The sequence below is a fragment of the Carassius carassius genome, chromosome 25 (assembly GCF_963082965.1).
Source record: "Carassius carassius chromosome 25, fCarCar2.1, whole genome shotgun sequence".
In the NCBI taxonomy this organism is placed as follows: Eukaryota; Metazoa; Chordata; class Actinopteri; order Cypriniformes; family Cyprinidae; genus Carassius; species Carassius carassius.
In genome coordinates, this window is record NC_081779.1 from 1,335,749 (window position 1) to 1,359,025 (window position 23,277).

Consider the following 23,277-nt stretch of genomic DNA (forward strand, 5'->3'; position numbering starts at 1 on the left):
TGTCACATAACTAGCGGTGCGCTTGCGGCTCTCTGAAAAGTTGAGATGTTTTCAACTCGACGCGGTGCGGACGCGATTGGAAAAAACGAGCGTGTTGCACCGCGTGTGCGTCACGACCGCGTTGCTTCCATTATGAGCGCGCATACCGGTGGCGCATACATGGTGGGATAGGCCACATCGTGCTCGGCTTGCAGACAAGACTCTCGAATCTTATATTTTGCAAGTGCAATACCTTGTGATAGAGGTAATGACTTACGGATATACTCTGAGAGAGAGAGAGAGAGAGAGAGAGAGTGTGTGTGTGTGTGTGTGAGAGAGAGAGAGAAACACACTCGTGCTTCACCTGATGAAGGAAACCCAAACTGAGTCTGACTCCAATCACAACCCCAACATTCAGAAACTAATTGACAAAAATCTGAAGTATAATTATGATGAAAAATGAAAAAATGAATTTGAGCTCCAAACCAAACTCCAGTGTTATTCGGCCCTAAACAGAACCACAAAACTGGCAAATTACTTATCACTAAAGCAATTAAAAGACAGACAAATCCTTTCAAAATATCAACTCAGTGATCATGATTTGGAAATAGAGATTGGTAGACATAAAAGATCCTGGCTACCGAGAGAAGAGAGACTGTGCAAACACTGTGAGCTGAATCAAACAGAGGATGAGAAACACAAATACAGCACTACAAGAGAAACAATCTTCCCACAGTTTGAAGCTTTGAATCCTTCATTCTTGTCTCTAAATGACTCAGAGAAACTACTCTATATACTTGGAGAGAATGAGACGGCAGTCACAATAGCTGCTAAATATTAATACACCATACACACCATACGAAAGGGATCATGTATTGTATTCAACTGTTTTATTTGATATTCTTAATTGTATATAATTACTATTATTAATATTAGAAATAGTATCTGCTGTTGCTATTTTTATTGTATTGTATTTTATTGTAATCATATTTTATATTTTATTCTGTATCTAAATGCTTTGGCAATACTGTAACTCAAATGTCATGCCAATAAAGCAACTTGAACTTGAGAGAGAGGAGAAATGTAAGAAAGTTTAATGTTGTATGTAAACTGTGTTTGAGGGGAAGTTGTGGCCTAATGGTTAGAGAGTCGGACTCCCAATCGAAAGGTTGTGAGTTCGAGTCCCGTGCCAGCAGGAATTGTGGGTGGGGGGAGTGCATGTACAGTTCTCTCTCCACCTTCAATACCACGACTGAGGTGCCCTTGAGCAAGGCACCGAACCCCAAACTGCTCCCCGGGCGCCGCAGCATAAATGATGAACACTGCTCCGGGTGTGTGCTCACAGTGTGTGTGTGTGTGTGTGTGTGTTCACAGTGTGTGTGTTTGTGTTCACTGCTCTGTGTGTGTGTTCACTGCTCTGTGTGTGTGTTCACAGTGTGTGTGTTTGTGTTCACTGCTCTGTGTGTGTGTTCACTTCTCTGGGTGTGTGTTCACAGTGTGTGTGTTCACTGCTCCGGGTGTGTGCTCACAGTGTGTGTGTGTGTGTGTGTGTGTGTTCACTGCTCTGTGTGTGTGCACTTCGGATGGGTTAAATGCAGAGCATGAATTCTGAGTATGGGTCACCATACTTGGCTGAATGTCATGTCATGTCACGTCGTTTGAGAGAGAGAGAGAGAGAGAGAGAGTGTTCAGAGAGAGGTGTTCAGAGAGAAGTCTGTTGGATGTTTAGCTGTTATTTGTTTTATGGACTCAATGTTGAAAATGTAAAACATTTCAAACGCTGTTGGCAGAAGTGAAAAATAAATAATTTTATTAAGTTTTTATAAGTTTAATAAGTTTATGAAGAATTTTGTTTGATTCCATGATGTATTTTACTGAACATGAGTATTTACAATGCAAATCCAAATTATTTTAATTTACTGACAGTTACTTATATCTTGTCTTTTAACTTTATTAAGATCAGATTCTGCAGGTAAAATTACAATAATAAGGTTACTTGACTTGACTTGCCCAAGAAACAAATACTTGGGACTTACTTGAGACTTGAAGGTTAAGACTTGAGACTTGCACATGTGTGACTTGGTCCCATCTCTGATATATATACTTATAATATTTATAATACCAAATATTCAGATTATAGATTGATGTTTCTTATTAGACTTTTTTTATTATTTTTTTCATTTTCAAGATCCACGTGTTAAATATTTAAATCCTGAAGGTTTGTAGTCTGTGTATTGTGTGAGTTGTGTAGTGTTTGATCTCAGATCAGTATTTTCTGTCTGTATTAATGTGTTTGTGATGTGTGTCTGTATCTGTCTCTTATTCTCATCAGGTTCAGACGCTTCAATCTTCTTCTGCTGCTGTTTTGTCTGGTTTATCACAGCGGTCAGTGTCATTTATGTTCATAAACTCTATTTATTCTTGGTGTTCAGTGTCAGATTTAGATTCTGACTGAAGCTGCTGTTTTCTGTTCATTCATGAAGCAGATCTCATTAGTCATTAGTGCTTGAGATCGAGCATTTAATGATTTTATTTCATGTAGAGACGATGAAGTAACCTGAGGTTGAGAGTCTAGATGAAGAGCACAAAGACACAATAGATCATGTTTCTGATGAGCAATGAACATCCTTAATATTTACATTCATTTCTGATCTGAAATATTAGAGAAACTCCTCCATCAGTTCACAGATGATGAATCCACTTCCACTGAGATGAAATATCTTCAGCAAAAGAAAATACAGCTGACTAAATTAACTCTTATTAGAATATTTCATAATAACATTGATTTCTGAGAATAGACAGAAACACTTGTATTTTTCATTACTGATACTTATTGATTTAATATTTATTGTCTGTATTTTCAGGAAACACATCTAAACCTGTGTCAGGAAAAAAGAGAGGAAACATCACACTCAGATGTGAACATGAGGACAGTAATATTGTTGACATTGAGTTATTCCATTGGTCAAGAGACATATCTGTGTTTGAGATTGAAGAATATAGAGGACGAGTGTTTAAAGAAGGAAACTGTGACGTCGTCATCAAGAATCTGATCTTCAGTGACGCTGGGAAATACACTTTGAGAATCATTTACACTAATGATCAGACAGAGCTGGAGCGACCAAAGCAGTGGACGTACCATCTTCATATTCATGGTGAAGACTAAACTGATCAAACATCAGCATCTGCTTCTTTAAATGATTACATTTGGTCACCAATCATAAATCTGTGTTTATGGTCTTGATTGATTGACAGCATTATAATAATGATTAATGTCTTTCTGTTTCTCCTCAGATGAGATTTCTGTGAAAACAGGCGAGGAGCTAAAGATGTCTGTTCTGGTGTTTAATGCTGATAAAGTGAAGACAAACTCTAGTGGAGAGTGGAAGGAGGTTTGGACGAGAGATCACGGGGTTCAGAGCGACCGAATGAGTAATGATACTGATATAAACCTGATCATTAAATCATTTCTGGACAGTGATGCAGGAACATACAGAGTTCTGGACACTGAAGGAGAAATCTTGATCACAGTCACAATCACAGGTGAGAGAAACTCAGAGATGAGGAAATATTATTTATAAAGCATTTGGACAGCTGAGGTTTATTCATCATGATCTGATTGATTGACATTATTGATGTTAAACTGTGATTTACCTTTCAACATCCTCTACAGCATCAGATACAGAATCACAGGGAAAACTGGAAGACACTGATCAACACAGTGAGTAAAACTGCTTTACAAAATCCTCAAACAATGAGTTTAATAATGATAATATATAATAAATATGTTCTCTTCCATCTGTAGAGAACGGGATTGTGTCAGTTGTCGTGTGTTTGGTGATTCTGGCTGTGATTGTGATTTCTGTCATCATATGGAGACGTCAGCACAGAGATCACACACAGCTTCCAGCAGAAGAGACACAGGAACTGGAGAAACTATAATGATCTTCACTGAACACCTGAGATCCACTGGTTACTTGTGATGTGTCTTCAGTGCCAAGACGACTCTGTCACATATAACAGCTGCTGGGGAGATATGTGTGGTTAAAATATATGATGTGTGAGCTGACATTATTAAGAGATGAAGTCTAGTAGAAAGCAGTTAGTATTATCTGAGATCATCAGAGATAAAGATGATCATCTTCATGTTGATTAGCTCTGATCGTTCACTCTGAGATCAGCAGAATATGAATATGATCCTCACAGTATAACAGAGTAACTCATCTCCTGATTGTTCTGTCATTTCTATGTATTTCTATAACACATCTGTTGAAATATGTGTCAATGTGAGGAAGAGGACACACAAAGTTTCTTTCCATTTGAAACATCTTCAGAGTTTTTTCTTGCTTCTGTTGTCTGTTACTATTCTTTGTGTCATAGTTCAGTAAAGACATTTAAGTCATTTTTATAAACGTGCCTCAGGAAAAAACATTACTGGTGTACTTTCTGAGACAAATCAAAGGCACTGATATATTTTAAGATCAGTTCAGTGCAAGTTTCTTTCAGCTGAAACAGCTCAGACTGAACTTTAGTCCAGGACTAGTCTTAAGTCTTGTCTGTGAATCCAGAGGAGTGTGTGTTAATGTGAGACTGATGTATAACTGTGGTCTGTGTAACGTCACATACACTATTTCAATTCATGTTACAGCATGTAAAGAAAAAAGAGACATGATTTATATTTGTACATTTTTGTAAAGTGCTTTTATGTAATATGATAAACATTAATAATGAATCAAAAGCATCTCCAGGATGCTGTTCATAGAGTTTACAGTATGTTGTATGAAACTTGAATATTTCCATCTGTACTGTTGTCAAATGTCTTACTAATAAACCACATTCAGTATTAAAAACTACACGAGACATTCATGAGGACTTTTAATAGATATTTTGACAGATTTAACACTTGATCTGATGTAGAGACTATTACTCAGTGCTTTATTATTGGATCTGTATTGTGTTCTGTTACAAACACTGAGATGATTTCAACTCTGAACACTGAAGTGAATGATATTAATATTAACGTGATCTGTGCAGCTCTAACAGCTGATCTGAGATCAGATTCACACCATCATGGAGCTGTCAGAGACACAAGAGATCATTAATGTTCTGTTAATAACCAGCAGAGGACAATAATACATGAATCTCCATATTCTCATGTCTGTGAGCTCACCTGTGTGTGACACTTTCAGTTTAATTTGACACGAATCTCGCTAAACACGCTGTGGTTTGCGTTATTTTAACACCTTTTACCATGTTTTCATGTTTTAAAATATAAATCCAGCTGTGTGCTCGTGTTTTATCGCATATGGCAAAAAAAGAAAAGGAAAAAAAAGATAAATTTATATTTTAAATATATAAAATATAAACATATATTTTAAATAAATGCCAAAACTATGTGTTAAACACTGAAGCTCAATGAAATATATTTTTGACTAGGAATAGAATATATATTTAGTTTACCGTCATATAACAAAATGTATTTCGGGGATTAGAAAACTGAAATCCAATCTTGAAGTTGACTCTGTTTAAGCCAAATAGCCAAGAGATCAAAACTATAATAATGCTTGTTTTATAAGATTATTTTATTGTTTATATTATTATATTATTTCATAAGCTTTTAAAAAATATATTGTTATTCTAATGTGTTATATGTTCATATTAATAATAAATAATATTTTTCTTCCAATTTGAAAGCTGTAAAGATGATATTCAGCTGCATGTGGAGCCAAACAGAAGAAACACAATGTTTGATGGACTTTCTTGTCTTATTGTTTGTCCTTCTGACTGTGAATGTGAAGTTTCTGATTTATAGATATATGTGGTTATAGTCTCATGGTATTGTGTTCTGGTGTCTGCAGTTATAAAGAAAAGAAAAATCATGCAATCATCACACTTCTGAAAGTTTCAACAGGAGACTGAAGCATTACATGTTAACATCAGACTAATATATTAGAATTGTGATCTGTGTAAAGTTATATTTAATCATTTAACTAATGTTATGACGTGTTAAACATGAAGAGATGCACTTTGTGAAGCACTTTTTTAATGAAGGACTGTCAAAACTATTAAACAAAAGCAAGTCCATCAAACCTGGAATATCTACATCTGGACTCACACTGTTTTGTTTGCCGAGAGAATAAGTTAATAGAGCACATCTTTCAAATAAAAACGTGAGGTAATATTCATTCTGATGTAACAAATCAAAGGAAGGATGAAACTCTGATAAAGAGACTATTATTGAGTGCTTTCTCTTGCTCTGGAGAGGAAGTGGAAAGATTTTGTTGTTTAGTGTTTCTGCATTTTGGTCTAATTATACAGTTTAAACTTCTACATGTTTTAAACAGAAGCAGAATGAAGGAATGACATGTTTTTGTGTTGTGATTCCAGTCATGTGACCATTTCAGCTCTAACAGCTGATGAACTGATCTGATCAGATTTCTTATAAACCGATATGATCAGATTTCTGATAAACTGATATGATCAGATTCCTGATAAACCGATATGATCAGATTTCTGATAAACTGATCTGATCAGATCTCTTATAAACTGATATGTTCAGATTCCTGATAAACCGATATGATCAGATTTCTGATAAACTGATCTGATCAGATCTCTTATAAACTGATATGTTCAGATTCCTGATAAACTGATCTGATCAGATTCCTGATAAACCGATATGATCAGATTTCTGATAAACTGATCTGATCAGATTCCTGATAAACCGATATGATCAGATTTCTGATAAACCGATATGATCAGATTTCTGATAAACTGATCTGATCAGATCTCTTATTAACTGATCTGATCAGATTCCTGATAAACTGATCTGATCAGATTCCTGATAAACTGATATGATCAGATTTCTGATAAACCTATCTGATCAGATTCCTGATAAACCGATATGATCAGATTTCTGATAAACTGATCTGATCAGATTCCTGATAAACCGATATGATCAGATTTCTGATAAACTGATCTGATCAGATTTCTGATAAACTGATCTGATCAGATTCCTGATAAACCGATATGATCAGATTTCTGATAAACTGATCTGATCAGATTCCTGATAAACCGATATGATCAGATTTCTGATAAACCGATATGATCAGATTTCTGATAAACTGATCTGATCAGATCTCTTATTAACTGATCTGATCAGATTCCTGATAAACCGATATGATCAGATTTCTGATAAACTGATCTGATCAGATCTCTGATAAACTGATCTGATCAGATTCCTGATAAACCGATATGATCAGATTTCTGATAAACTGATCTGATCAGATCTCTTATAAACTGATATGTTCAGATTCCTGATAAACCGATATGATCAGATTTCTGATAAACTGATCTGATCAGATCTCTTATAAACTGATATGTTCAGATTCCTGATAAACTGATTGATCAGATTCCTGATAAACCGATATGATCAGATTTCTGATAAACCGATATGATCAGATTTCTGATAAACCGATATGATCAGATTTCTGATAAACTGATCTGATCAGATCTCTTATTAACTGATCTGATCAGATTCCTGATGAACTGATATGATCAGATTTCTGATAAACCTATCTGATCAGATTCCTGATAATCCTATCTGATCACATTCCTGATAAACCGATATGATCAGATGCCTGATAAACCGATATGATCACATTCCTGATAAACCGATCTGGTCAGATTCCTGATAAACCGATCTGATCAGATTTCTGATAAACCGATATGATCAGATTCCTGATAATCCTATCTGATCAGATTCCTGATAAACCGATCTGATCAGATTTCTGATAAACCGATATGATCACATTCCTGATAAACTGATCTGGTCAGATTCCTGATAAACCGATCTGATCAGATTTCTGATAAACCGATATGATCACATTCCTGATAAACCGATCTGATCAGATTTCTGATAAACCGATATGATCACATTCCTGATAAACCGATATGATCACATTCCTGATAAACCGATCTGATCAGATGCCTGATAAACCAATCTGGTCATATGCCTGATAAACCGATATGATCACATGCCTGATAAACTGATCTGATCAGATTTCTCCTGGTTGGAAGAAACTTGAAGTCTCATGTACTTTCACTTTTGTCTGGTTACTTTTACATTACATTTACATTTAATCATTTAGCAGACGCTTTTATCCAAAGCGACTTACAAATGAGAACAATAGAAGCAGTCAGGTCAACAAGAGAACAACAACAGTATACAAGTGCCATGACAAGTCTCAGTTAGTCTAGTATAGAATGCATAGGTAGGTTTTTATTTTTATTTTTTATATAGTGTGCTATGTGCTAGTGTTAGTTGGTTAAGTGCAGGCGAAAAAGATGAGTCTTTAGATGTTTCTTGAAGATGAGTAAAGACTCAGCTGTACGAGTTGAGATTGGGAGGTCATTCCACCAGCTGGACACAGTCCAGGAAAAGGTCCGTGAGAGTGATTTTGAACTTCTTTGGGATGGTACCACAAGGCGTCGTTCACTTGCAGAGCGCAAACTTCTGGAGGGCACATAAGATTTAACCAATGAGTTTAGGTAAGTTGGTGCCGTGCCAGTGGTCGTCTTGTAGGCTAGCATCAGTACCTTGAATTTGATGCGAGCAGCTACTGGTAGCCAGTGTAACCTGATGAGGAGAGGAGGAACGTGAGCTTTTTTTGGCTCATTGAAGACAACCCTCGCTGCTGCATTCTGGATCAATTGCAGAGGCTTGACAGTACATGCAGGAAGAACCAGGAGAGCATTACAATAGTCCAGTCTGGAGAGAACAAGAGCTTGGACAAGAAGTTGGGTTGCTTGCTCTGACAGGAAGGGTCTAATCTTCCTAATGTTAAATGTGCGGTGGTTTACATCAGAACAAATGATTCATTGTGAACTTTTAACATTAAAGTTTTTGTGTTTTTCAGTCTAAAGTTAACTTGTGTGTTTTTGTTATTATATCAATAGTTTTCTTTCTGTTTGTGTAAAACTAAATCTGCTAGTGATGCTGAGGAAATGAGTCAACATGTTGCATCATGTGTGATTATATTGAAGATGATTATTTAGGTTTTTCCTCAAAAGCGCTGCAGAGTTTAGCTCTAACCCTGATCAAACTCATCTGTGATTGTCCAATGCTCCTGAAGACACTGATTAGCATTGATTAGCATGCTCAGTGTTTGATTAGAGTTAAAGCTGAATTTAATTACAATTACTTACATTAATAGTTCAGATGAGAGGACTGGTGGGTAACAGGAAAAATAATTGAATAAACTTTGTGTTCATTGGGTGCTTGAGTTTGACTGGTCATTCTGGGTCTGAGAATTACACTGAAATCATTTATTAAACAAATACAGATATAGTATGATGCTTCTTATTGGACATTTTTTCATGTTCAATATCCAACTGTTAAATCTTTAAATCAAACTGAAACAGAAGGTTTGTAGTCTCTGTATTGTGTCAGTTCTGTAGTATCTGATCTCTTAGATCAGTATTTTATTAACATCTGTGCAAATTAAAAGGTTACTGATGTGATTTGTCTTCAGCACCAACAGAATTATGTCAGTATAATTCTACAGCTATGAGTGTGTGATATGAACCATCAGCAGTAATATTAATATTATCATTTCAAAGATGTGTGATCTGAGTGGCAATATTGAATATCTCATTTACATTGCAAAAAAAAGCACACAAAGACACATCTTAAGAGTGCACTGCGTGATGAAGTCTAGTAGAATGCAGTTGGAATGACTCCAATATTTAATATATAGGGCCAAAAAATATTGAAATATATATACACATACACACCCATGCTGGGTTGTTTACTGATTAATTACATAATCATATATATAAAAAAATTAAGTACTTTTAACATCGTAAAATACTCATAATCAGGCTAGTGATTTTTTTTGTATTGATTAAATAATTACATATAATTCACAAAATAGCAATAAATTATTCATAACTTATTGATTCTGCCCAATTCTTTTTCATCTTTTACATTTTTCTATTCTGAAGTAGCCTGCAGTTTACATTCAGAAAGTCTTTCGGTTTTGTGGATATTCACATTAAATACCAGTAAGTATTATAATTATATATTTTATTATAATATTAGTCAGGTGTCTGTAATTACACAGAAAATGTAGATGTAAAAAGTTAATTCAGGAACACATTTGCATGTTCATGGTACTCTGACATTGGTTAATGCTCACATTACATGCAAACAAATAAAATATTTCATATTTTGAGTGTTGTTATTTTTTTAATTTTTATGATTTAATTAATTATTGACTATGTATTCAGCTAAAAAACTCCATACAGTTCCTTCAAGAGACTAAGAGACTTCATCTGCTTTAAAGGTTTTGAGGGTTTTTCTCATCACTGATGTGCTGAAAGATAAAAGTGACTGAACTTGTTCAGAACTGCAGCGTCAGCTTCCTGTCTCACATTCTCTCAGAACACAATCACTTCCTCCTTCAGGTAGAAAAAAAAGGATATTTCAATTCTGTCAGGATCTTTGACCATCTGTGTCTCATTTTGCCCCGGTTTCTGTTCCTTTATCTGGTCATGTTCCTTAATTAGTCTGATTGTCATCCTGTCCACCGAAGTGTGGTGATACATCGGATGGTGTGTGCAGATCACGAGCTGATTGCTCTCACCTGTCACTTGTTCCCATACTCCCTTATATTCCCTGCTGTGTCTGTACCTTGCTATCAGTGGATTTCTTGTGGTCATTGTGACTGTGCTGTGCTCACCTTTTCCGCTGTTGTGCTCAGGACGTCTAGACGAGGAGTCTTTCGTTGGCCGTGTGCTGTGTGCCGTGTGCTCGTTTTTCCTCGTCCTGTTGTGCATTGCACCAGAGGTGGTCTCCACAGCCTGTGTCCGCAGGTGACTGTACGGACGGCTCTGGGGTGTTACACCAGTTTTTGGCTCAAGTTTGTGTCATCACACATTGGATTATTTTGGGTTTTTCTGTTACTTAATAAACTGTTGCACTTATCCTCTGCGTTTGAGTCCTCTCTCTTCACACCCCTGACACAGTATGTCAGATCGAGCTGAAATGGTTATGGATCAAAATAAACTTCATCTGCTCTAAACGTGCTACTGAAAGCTGTGACTGTGATCTGATGTAACAGTCTTGTGAGTTTGGTAATTGTTGTTGGTAAATGCAGTGAAGGAACGATGCAAATCAAGCTCTGTGACATCTGTGAGATCCTATTATTGTATTTTACGTTTCCTTTTTGCTTTTTAATATTAATGTTCTTTTTCAGTTGTATTTCACTAATGTTTTACATTGCTTTGTTCAGGGTATAAGAAGGAGAATAAGATTTTCAGTATGTAATTCTATTCTACTGTCTGTATATCTTAATAAATGACTATCTGCTTTAAACGTTTTGAGAATCTTTTCTCATCACTGATGTGCTGAAAGACAAAGTGACTGGGACTTGTTCAGAACTGCAGCGTCAGCTTCCTGTCTCACATTACGTCATAAAACAATCACTTCTCCTTCAGTTAGAAATAGTTTATAGCAATGCTGTCAGGATCTTGGACCGGCTGTGTCTAGTTTTGGCCTGGTTTCTGTCTTCCAGAAGATAGAAACAAAGCTTTGTTACTTTCTCTTGTGTTTTCTGCTCGTCTGTTTTCTTTTCTTTCTGCTTTTCCCGTGGGAACTATACAGTGGTTTAGATTATATCAGGCTGTGTCTCCTTTCACTTGGACCATGGCTGGACCATTTGCCGTTAACATGGGCTCGAAAAAAAAGACAGCGTGTGAACCTGGAGTTAGGCATATGCCCAGTCTGTTCTGTTCTCGCGCTAGGAGCAATGCATTCTGATTGGATCATCGAAAAGCATACTGCAGGAGGTCAGGGCCGCGGAAAATCGTGCTATAAAGCGATTTAGAAATCGCGCACGCTCAAATCATGATTTTATGACGATTTCTTTTAATCGCACAAAGTACCATTACATTAATGAAATTTTACTTAAGTACAAGTAAAAGTACCAGTCTAAAAATCTACTCAAGTAAAAGTAAAAAGTAACTCATTTAAAATTTACTCAGAGTAAAAATTACTTAGTTACATTTTAACAGTGGGAGGGAGTCAAAAATGGGACAGGCCAAGGGTGTCAAACTCAGTTCCTGGAGGGCCACAGTCCTGCACAGTTTAGATATAACCCTAATTAAACACACCTGATCCAGCTAATCTAATCATTTAGGTTTATTTGAAAACTACATGATATGTGTGCTGGAGCAGGGTTAGAACTAAACTCTGCAGGGCTACGGCCCTCCAGGAACTGAGTTTGACACTTCTGGGATAGGTCTATTAATCTCAAACTAGTTGTTTTTAATTAAAGGAATCAGTTATTTAGAATAATAGAACATTTGGGCTGTTACCAGGCAAATCAGTATCAACAAACTCATCTTTTAATGCAGAGGAAATGCAGAAGATTCATTGGAAGTGGCATTTAGATGTATTACACTGTTAAGTGCAGGACAAGAATGCATTTAACCTGCAGTTACAAATGCATGAATAATGTTTTGATATACAAGACATAAAATATTGAATACTCATTTGAAATAAGAAATTAATTATTTAAAAAAAATCAAAAGATACTTTAAATGTGAAATTAAAATGGCCAATATGTGTCAGCAAGTCACTGTTAATAAGTGAGTCATTGCGATTGAACCGAATCATTTAAACGGTTGATTCATTCAGGAACGAAACACTGTCACGCTGCTCAGAGACGCAAAACTGTGCTTTGGTGGCTGTGTTTGGAATTATTTTCTGTTGTAGAAATAGAGCTAAAAAGGCAATATGGTGTCTAAAACGCAAGTCTCTTAATTAACTTGTTTACTGAACTGTTATATATATATGTATGTATATATTCATGATGATGAAAAGACAGCATTGTGTGATTTTGATTTAATGTATGAAATTATATAAATATGTGAATTTTCTGCCCCTATATCTTCAATTTTGTGATCATGCTAAATGCATTTTAGGAGACTGAATCACACAGTGAAAGAACGCACTATAAATACGCGCGCACATCATTAAAACAAAAAATATGATATTATCGCAGATGATATATATAGCACACTCTTCACCACTGTCTTTTTGGCTAATTTGTGCAAAACCTCTTGCTAAAATGTCAAAGCTTCATTTTAACCACCAATGCAACGATCCAAATATTTAGCTTACCTCTACATTCTTGCGAAGGGTTGATGTCTTGTCGAGATTTTATAAGCTGCTAGTTTGGTCTTCCTAGGCAAGTACAGCTTACACTGCATAATAGAGCATACATATGGCCAGGGGTTCAGTTCATTTCCTTCGAGTTCAACTTCAGAATATGACAGGGTTTCGTTTTCAGCGGTGTCTGCACCACTAACGCCTGTTTTGTCCGTCTGCATCTTTCTTGTGATTTTAGCGCCAGTTTGCCCTCCTGCCCATTATTTACTGACGTAGTTTCCAGCGAGCGATTTTTTTTTTTTTTTTTACTCAGTAATTAATGTTTTTTAAAATGTAGCGAAGTACAATACTTTAAACAAAATTAAGTAAAAGTAAAATTACAGATCTAAAAAATTACTTTAAAAAGTATTAGTACACAAAAGCTACTCAATTACAGTAACGCGAGTAAATGTAATTCGTTACTTTCCACCTCTGTTTAACGCTCTCATTCAGTCATAATTAGGCTGCAAGACTGAATTATGAACTTGTAAATGACAAACTGATCACAGAACATGTTTGTAAATCTTTAAATGTTAACTGTTAAAAAGCAATGTTATTAGCTCTTACGACTAAACATTTGCAAACAACATTGTACTGGAGAATCTGCACAAATAAAAGTTTTAAACAGTTCAGTAGTGCAGAGTTTACAGGTTACTCTTCTTTTTTGAGGGCTCAAAGTAAAGTACTCCCACACTTTGGATGACTCGTTCGATTAGTTTTATCTTCCGCTTTTTTCTTTCAAAAGCTTGGTCCACTGCCGTCTGCCTCTACCATCTCGCTGTATGCTGCAGACGCAGTTCGGGAAACACGTGACATAAAACGAAGCCAGCTATTGGCTATTCGCTACTTCTCCTGTTGTACTGGCTGAATAAAACCTGCGGTGGCTCACTACTGCCACACTTTGGTCACCGCAGATTTAAAATATGAACAAAATGATCCGCTTAAGGCAAATAAAAGTTGTTTAGCAACTAATCGATGACTAAACTAGTTGACAACTATTTTAATAATCGATTTTAATCGATTAGTTGTTTCAGCTCTAGTTAAATATGTTAAACAAATGTTTCTTATTTATCTCTATCTGTCTCTTTCTCTCTCTTTCTCTAGAGTTGAAGCCTACAGCCATTCTACCCATGCAGCAACTGATGGAAAAGGGGTTCACTTTGGTGCTGTTGGCGCAAAAATGACACACATATACATATATATATAAATAAACATTCTTGAATCATTCTTGTGCCTTGTCTTGCCTCTCAACAACTTTTAAAATATCGGCTGTAATTTAGTGACTCCATACGCTGATTCCAACTTTAAGACGACCCCAGACGACACAAGAAGCTAATGTAGCGAACGCTGCGGTCCCTCTGCCCATGACTCCCCGCTGCAGGAGCCGCTGTATTCCTCCGAAACCCTGTAAAAACGATACTGTTTTAAACCGTTTTCCAGGTTAGCTGGGCTGCATAGCTCTCAAAACCAACAAGAAAAGGATAACTTAGCTAGTAATGTTTACTTAGCGTTTTGTTTTGTTGTTAAACTGTGTAAAATTAGCGGTGATGTTAAATCAATGCTGGATGGTTTCAAGCTAATAGATGGTAGCTAACATTAGCAGATAAGCCCACACTTTTTGACATTCAAACAGGCGGCCTGTTGTCTGAACCAACTCAAACAGTGATTAAAATGCTGAAGCTTAATTTTCATTATAAAGAGGCACACGGGACCAAAATTACAAAGAAGCTAGCGCTTAACCATTATCCACGAGTGAACATGTTAAAGTTGTCCTAATATCAAACAACGTCTTACAATCATTAATATACAAGATGATTTAAAAACCAAAGCTGTGAATGTCGCAATATATCAATAAATCAATACTTACTCAAAAGAGGGTTCAGTGCAACCGTGTCCCAGCAAAGAAATGCTCGACTGATGTCGGCTTTTGGTGTGCTGTACTCAACCGTTGCAGTAAAGGCGCGTCCAGAGGCGTCATGCCCATTCGAAGTGAGGGGGCACGTGTCAACGCTTCATGATAACCAATCAGAAACTATTCTGTTGCGCTTATGGATGCAATGGCCAATCAGAGACGTCCAGAAGAGTCATCACTGAAACGCAGTGTTTTGTTTACTTGCTTGCTGACTGAATTATTTAGCGAATTCTCTCATCAGAAACAACAAAAAGTGCAGATGTGCGTACGAATGTAAGTAAGATATTCGTTTCATAATGTAAAGTGCTTCAGTGATTTTAATGGGAGTTTAAAGTGCCTGAAAAATTTACATTAAATTTTTTTTTAATGTTTTGTGGCATTATATGGCACTTAAGTAAAAAGTCGGGTTTTTATGTGTAGTTAATAGATTACACTACATTTCCATATATTGATCAAATAACAATCTATAAAGGTGCAAAACGCGTTTACCTACACATATTTGAGAAACGAGATATTTCCTGATAAATTAAGCATGTTTGGAATTGTTTTGAATAAAAAGGGGGAAAAAAAACATAAGCCTATATCAGTTATGTGCTTTCGTAGAATGACTTATACAATGCAGATCGGGACTCCGAATCGCAAATCATTTGATCGGGGCTTCGGAGTTCGCAAAACATTTGATTCAGATCGGGACTCCGATGCGCGTTTCGCAAAACATTTGATCTGGGCTTCGGAGTTCGCAAAACTTTTGATTCAGATCGGGACTCCGATGAGCGTTTCGCGAATCATTTGATCGGGGCTTCGGAGTTCAAAAACATTTGATTCAGATCGGGACTCCGAAGCGCGTTTCGCGAATCATTTGATCGGGGCTTCCGAGTTCGCAAAACATTTGATTCAGATCGGGACTCCGATGCGCGTTTCGCGAATCATTTGATCGGGGCTTCGGAGTTCAAAAACATTTGATTCAGATCGGGACTCCGAAGCGCGTTTCGCGAATCATTTGATCGGGGCTTCGGAGTTCGCAAAACATTTGATTCAGATCGGGACTCCGATGCGCGTTTCGCGAATCATTTGATCGGGGCTTCGCAGTTCAAAAACATTTGATTCACATCGGGACTCCGATGCGCGTTTCGCGAGTTCGCAAAACATTTGATTCAGATCGGGACTCCGATGCGCGTTTCGCGAATCATTTGATCGGGGCTTCGGAGTTTGCAAAACATTTGATTCAGATCGGGACTCCGATGCGCATTTCGCGAATCATTTGATCGGGGCTTCGGAGTTTGCAAAACATTTGATTCAGATCGGGACTCCGATGCGCGTTTCGCGAATCATTTGATCGGGGCTTCGGAGTTTGCAAAACATTTGATTCAGATCGGGACTCCGATGCGCGTTTCGCGAATCATTTGATCGGGGCTTCGGAGTTTGCAAAACATTTGATTCAGATCGGGACTCCGATGCGCGTTTCGCGAATCATTTGATCGGGGCTTCGGAGTTTGCAAAACATTTGATTCAGATCGGGACTCCGAAGCGCGTTTCCCGAATCATTTGATCGGGGCTTCGGAGTTTGCAAAACATTTGATTCAGATCGGGACTCCGATGCGCGTTTCGCGAATCATTTGATCGGGGCTTCGGAGTTTGCAAAACATTTGATTCAGATCGGGACTCCGATGCACGTTTCGCGAATCATTTGATCGGGGCTTCGCAGTTCAAAAACATTTGATTCAGATCGGGACTCCGAAGCGCGTTTCGCGAATCATTTGATCGGGGCTTCGGAGTTTGCAAAACATTTGATTCAGATCGGGACTCCGATGCGCGTTTCGCGAATCATTTGATCGGGGCTTCGCAGTTCAAAAACATTTGATTCACATCGGGACTCCGATGCGCGTTTCGCGAATCATTTGATCTGGGCTTCGGAGTTCGCAAAACATTTGATTCAGATCGGGACTCCGATGCGCGTTTCGCGAATCATTTGATCGGGACTTCGCAGTTCAAAAACATTTGATTCAGATCGGGACTCCGATGCGCGTTTCGCGAATCATTTGATCGGGGCTTCGCAGTTCAAAAACATTTGATTCAGATCGGGACTCCGATGCGCGTTTCGCGAATCATTTGATCTGGGCTTCGGAGTTCGCAAAACATTTGATTCAGATCGGGACTCCGATGCGCGTTTCGCGAATCATTTGATCGGGACTTCGGAGTTTGCAAAACATTTGATTCAGATCGGGACTCCGATGCGCGTTTCGCGAATCATTTGATCGGGGCTTCGGAGTTCAAAAACATTTGATTCAGATCGGGACTCTGAATCGCGTTTAGCGAATCATTTGATTCAGATCGGGACTCCGAAGCGCGTTTCGCGAATCATTTGATCGGGGCTTCGGAGTTCAAAAACATTTGATTCAGATCGGGACTCTGAATCGCGTTTCGCGAATCATTTCGAGCGGATTTGCAAAACATTTGATTCTATCATGTACTTGTCTAGATCAACTTTTAATAAAGAGAAAAGAGGTTTAGAGACAGATTGTTATTAATAGTGTAATATCCTTTGATACATCACAACGGTGGAGACATGGAGATAATTTGCTTATTCTTTATTAACAGATGCAGAGCGGACAACGCATTTCGACACCGTTACAGCAGAAGACCTGCTAACCCCGGAACAACCCTCATCAGGAGAAAAGGTAACAAAAGTAAACCCTGTGCCCTGTGGCTGGGGAACTCACTTCTAACTATTCGTAGTCCTCTAAATAACTCGGAGTCTTCTTCTCGTCGACCTCCTTAACTCTAAGTGACCTTTCACCACAGGAGTTTCTGATCTTAACACAGGAAAAGAGGCTTATTTATAAAGAGTTAATGGCAGTGGGCTGTCAAGAACCATCTGAGACCATGTGATGACAGCCATTATTTTGAGACCAAATTTCTTATGAGGCTAAAATGATATTGAACTAATATGTCTATATCAAAGTCTTTACTCATGCAGGTCATTAGGCATGGCATAAGATGATTACAAGATATGGTGGTGGCTAGAAATGAGGACTGCTTTTGCTGAATCAAGAGATGGTTTAGATAACAAAGGTTGAGGGAATTAAGCATGTATGGTAAAAATAATTTTAAAGAAATGTTCCTAGCATCATGTATTTTAAACAGTCTAAACTGAGATTTGAGATATAGAAACTTTGACATTTTTAACCTATTTGAATGATTAAGGGTTATATGTTGTAATGAATTTGATATTATAGTCTAAGTTTAAGTTTGGTGAAAACTGTCAAATAAATCAATAACTAATATTGTGCACAGTAAGAGAGAGAGAGAGAGAGAGAGAGAGAGAGAGAGAGAGAGCTTGAGTGGAGGCAGGGATGGAGCTGCTGAGAAAGAGGAACCAGAACAGAGCAATGATTATAGACCAAAACAACCAGCTGATTTTACTCTAAATAAAAATCATTAATGAACAGACAAACTTTGAGATTAGAGACTATAAGTACAAACTAGGTAAAATGCACAGACAATGTTTAAGTTTAATTAAACCAAAAAGCAAACCTTGAATACGAGATGTTAAATATTTATGTTAAGTATGTGCACGCATGAGGATGACTACTGTATATTTTTGGAGGACGATTCTGTTTCTGCTTTGTCTATATTGAGTCACTAACCTCTGGAATGAGTGTTTTATCATCACAGATGTGTTAAGTGAAATTACTTTACAGAAGTCAATAATTCTGAGTCAAACTAATGAAAAGACAATGCTGAACATGGGACGAGCTGTAAGTGGATTGGTTATCCAGCTCTGTCCGCTACTGCTAATAATGACTTGTTCTGTCTTTAATAATGCTGATTTAAATCACTCTCTGGATTAATATGTTTAACAGTGTTTATATGATTGGATTTGTGAAATTTAAAATCCATGCCTAAATTTAAATGAGGCTCTAAATTTGAACAAGTTAACACTTTGTTGCTTGAATGGTAAAGGTAAATATTTTAGACTTGAAGTCACGAACCAAATTCTCCAGAGAGCACCTCACATAAAGAAGCCTGGTGGGAAACAGAGGAGTAAATCCTGTTTCTGTAATATAGAGCAAAAGCTAAAGCAGCCGTAAGACTTTGTGGCTCCACAAGGTCTGAATGACGCAATAGTTTGGTTTATGTAGAACAGAGATAAGTTGAACAAAAACGTGTGGATCTCCTGGGAATAGCCCCTTAATGGAGGAAAACCATCAGAATTTAGTTGACTTATGTACTGATGCAATTAGTCTCCTCTGTCAGGGTATAACGGGTTGATTTTGAGTTGTACCGGGGCGGCCTACGAACTCCGTCGAGAGTATTGAAGCTGACTTCTGCTGATGAAACTGCAAACTATTTTCTTCAGTAAAATTATTATTATTAATTGTACTCATCTCTGACTCCTGGTCTTCATTGCGACAACATATCTGGTCTTTGGGTTTTAACTGTTAATTACCCCAACAGTGTGCTCAGAGGTGACCTGTGGTGTCTCTCGAGGAGGACAAGAGCCCCAGAAGCACTGAGGGCCCATAATGATGTCTGCTGAGGGCCCCACAGACTCTGATTAAACTGGAGAGGTGTGCAGGACATTAGTGACCTCACTGCTGAACACTGAACTTTTCCTCAATCACTCATTTTATGGTTTATTATGTTATCACAGACATTGCTCTACTCTGATGGTGTTCTTTTTATTTGTGCAGCTCTTAAAAAGTCTTAAACTTGATCTTAAACTCCCATCATGCACTGCTTCATGGTTTTTGTGAAATGTAAACTCTGACTGATCACAGTCTTAGTAACAAAGTAGCTTCATCTTGTCCAAATCTCAAATCTTTTCTTGTAATTTGTGTTCAGAGTCAACAGATCTGCAGAAGATTCTCTCGACATATTTCTGCAGTATATTTGTAATGTTCAGTGCGTGTGCACATTTAGACCAGAGTCCTACATCAGGAATCAGTTTAACTCTATCTGCATTTAGTATTTGTGTCAAACTGTCTGAAAGATCTGGACTGGTCACTTGAAACCAACTATTATTAACTAGGAATTATTGTTTCTGTCCTAATCCATTAACAGAAAAACATAGTAAAGTATTTATAATATAATATAAATATAATTAGAATATTATAATATAAACAGTAAACATGTATATCTGTGCCAAACTGTGAAAAACAGTGTGCTTGTAAATATGTATATTTCTTACATTTTTTTTCTATTTAAATATTTACGTTTATTTTTATATGTTGCTTTTGTTTGTTTATTTGGGGATTTGCATTATTCTTTGTAAATCTGCTGTGAAAGAGTAAATATTAAACTGTTATTGTAAGAAACATTTTTCTTGGTGTTGATTTGTTGGTTTGTATTTATGAATTAATTAAATAGTTTTAATATTTTCGTTTACTAAGTTCAGAAAAATAATGCTTTATTGATAACATGATGATCAAATATGTAGATGTTGAATTAGTTTACATCTGTTGCTCAAACTGTTGAGATCAGACTGAAATCATCAGAGATCTTCAGAATAAACTTCATCTGACTGTATCTGAACTCACACACATCTTCAGCTTTCACAGAATAACCAGCAGAGGACAATAAAGACCAGTCATACTCCTTTAGTGGGAGGAGCCAAACACAGACTCTCCTTTAGTGGGAGGAGCCAAACACGTACTTCCTCTGTGATACATCCGGTTTTGTTTTCACTCATGTCCCGGTAAACGCCCAGTGGTTTTCTAAATGTAATGTTTGTAGAATGTAAAACTCCTGCTGAACATTTACAATGTAAGTTTTTTTTATCCTTTTACATATAAGCTTGTATGTTTTGTGTTATTATACCAATCGTTGTATTCATTTGTAAAAAAAAAGGTTTGCTTGCTAACGATGCTAACGTTTACGAAGATAATGATGATGTTTTTTACTAGTGTGGTTATTAATGTAATTATTAAAATGTTCTACATTGATTACTCAATTCAAATTATTTCTATGTTGATTTGAGGATTGTTTGGTTACTCTGTGTCTGTTTGTGTCCGTCATGTTGACTCAGATCTCAGATGATTAAGACACACACACACACACACACACACACACACACACACACACACACACACACTGATAATGTTTGTAGTCTGTATTGTGTGAGTTGTGTAGTGTTTGATCTCAGATCAGTATTTTCTGTCTGTATTAATGTGTTTGTGATGTGTGTCTGTATCTGTCTCTTATTCTCATCAGGTTCAGACGCTTCAATCTTCTTCTGCTGCTGTTTTGTCTGGTTTATCACAGCGGTCAGTGTCATTTATGTTCATAAACTCTATTTATTCTTGGTGTTCAGTGTCAGATTTAGATTCTGACTGAAGCTGCTGTTTTCTGTTCATTCATGAAGCAGATCTCATTAGTCATTAGTGCTTGAGATCGAGCATTTAATGATTTTATTTCATGTAGAGACGATGAAGTAACCTGAGGTTGAGAGTCTAGATGAAGAGCACAAAGACACAATAGATCATGTCTCTGATGAGCAATGAACATCCTTAATATTTACATTCATTTCTGATCTGAAATATTAGAGAAACTCCTCCATCAGTTCACAGATGATGAATCCACTTCCACTGAGATGAAATATCTTCAGCAAAAGAAAATACAGCTGACTAAATTAACTCTTATTAGAATATTTCATAATAACATTGATTTCTGAGAATAGACAGAAACACTTGTATTTTTCATTACTGATACTTATTGATTTAATATTTATTGTCTGTATTTTCAGGAAACACATATAAACCTGTGTCAGGAGAAAAGAGAGGAAACATCACACTCAGATGTGAACATGAGGACAGTAATATTGTTGACATTGAGTTATCCACTCCGTCAGAAATCATATCTGTGTGTGAGACTGAAGAATGTAGAGGACGAGTGTTTAAAGAAGGAAACTGTGACGTCGTCATCAAGAATCTGATCTTCAGTGACGCTGGGAAATACACTTTGAGAATCTATTACAATAATGATCAGACAGAGCTGAAGCCAAATAATGATCAGATAGTGCCGAAGGAACCAAAGCAGTGGACGTACCATCTTCATATTCATGGTGAAGACTAAACTGATCAAACATCAGCATCTGCTTCTTTAAATGATTACATTTGGTCACCAATCATAAATCTGTGTTTATGGTCTTGATTGATTGACAGCATTATAATAATGATTAATATCTTTCTGTTTCTCCTCAGATGAGATTTCTGTGAAAACAGGCGAGGAGCTAAAGATGTCTGTTCTGGTGTCTGATGCTGATAAAGTGAAGACAAACTCTAGTGGAGAGTGGAAGGAGGTTTGGACGAGAGGTCACGGGGTTCAGAGCGACCGAATGAATAATACTGATGGAAACCTGATCATTAAATCATTTCTGGACAGTGATGCAGGAACATACAGAGTTCTGGACACTGAAGGAGAAATCTTGATCACAGTCACAATCACAGGTGAGAGAAACTCAGATATGAGGAAATATTATTTATAAAGCATTTGGACAGCTGAGGTTTATTCATCATGATCTGAACATTAACAGAAATATTGATATTAAACTGAGATTTACCTTTTTAACATCTTCTACAGCATCAGATACAGAATCACAGGGAAAACTGGAAGACACTGATCAACACAGTGAGTAAAACTGCTTTACAAAATCCTCAAACAATGAGTTTAATAATGATAATATATAATAAATATGCTCTCTTCCCATCTTCCTCTCTTCCATCTGTAGAGATCCGGATTGGATTGTCAGTTGTCGTGTGTTTGCTGATTCTGGCTGTGATTTCTGTCATCATATGGAGACGTCAGCACAGAGATCACACACAGCTTCCAGCAGAAGAGACACAGATACAGATCCCCTGTAAAGACCTTGTCTCAGAGGAGCACCAGGACAAGACCACAGGAAACAGATGATTCTTCTGCACAATCTGACTTTGCTGCAGCCTGGAATTGAACTACTGGTTTCGTCTGGTCAGAGGAGAACTGGCCCCCCAACTGAGCTTGGTTTCTCCCAAGGTTTTTTTCTCCATTCTGTCACCGATGGAGTTTCGGTTCCTTGCCGCTGTCGCCTCTGACTTGCTTAGTTGGGGACACTTCATCTACAGCGATATCGTTGACTTGATTGCAAATAAATGCACAGACACTATTTAACTGAACAGAGATGACATCACTGAATCCA

At 37.2% G+C, this 23,277-nt stretch overlaps 2 protein-coding genes across 3 annotated transcripts in view; both read left to right on the forward strand.

The window, feature by feature from the left end:
- Positions 1 to 4,832, forward strand: part of LOC132103882 (uncharacterized) — a 22,874-nt gene extending 18,042 nt beyond the window's left edge. For both annotated transcript variants that reach the window (XM_059508948.1, XM_059508950.1), the window contains one exon: positions 3,785 to 4,832. The gene's annotated coding sequence lies outside the window, so the exon portion shown is untranslated. The remainder of the gene's footprint in view (positions 1 to 3,784) is intronic.
- The window catches only part of LOC132104828 (uncharacterized), a 23,789-nt gene extending 1,202 nt beyond the window's left edge, over positions 1 to 22,587 (forward strand). Inside the window, exons 2-4 of the mRNA XM_059510359.1 lie at positions 2,312 to 2,364; positions 2,844 to 3,134; positions 22,304 to 22,587. Coding sequence (XP_059366342.1) covers positions 2,312 to 2,364; positions 2,844 to 3,134; positions 22,304 to 22,587 — 628 coding nt within the window. The remainder of the gene's footprint in view (positions 1 to 2,311; positions 2,365 to 2,843; positions 3,135 to 22,303) is intronic.
- Positions 22,588 to 23,277: the final 690 nt, after the last annotated feature.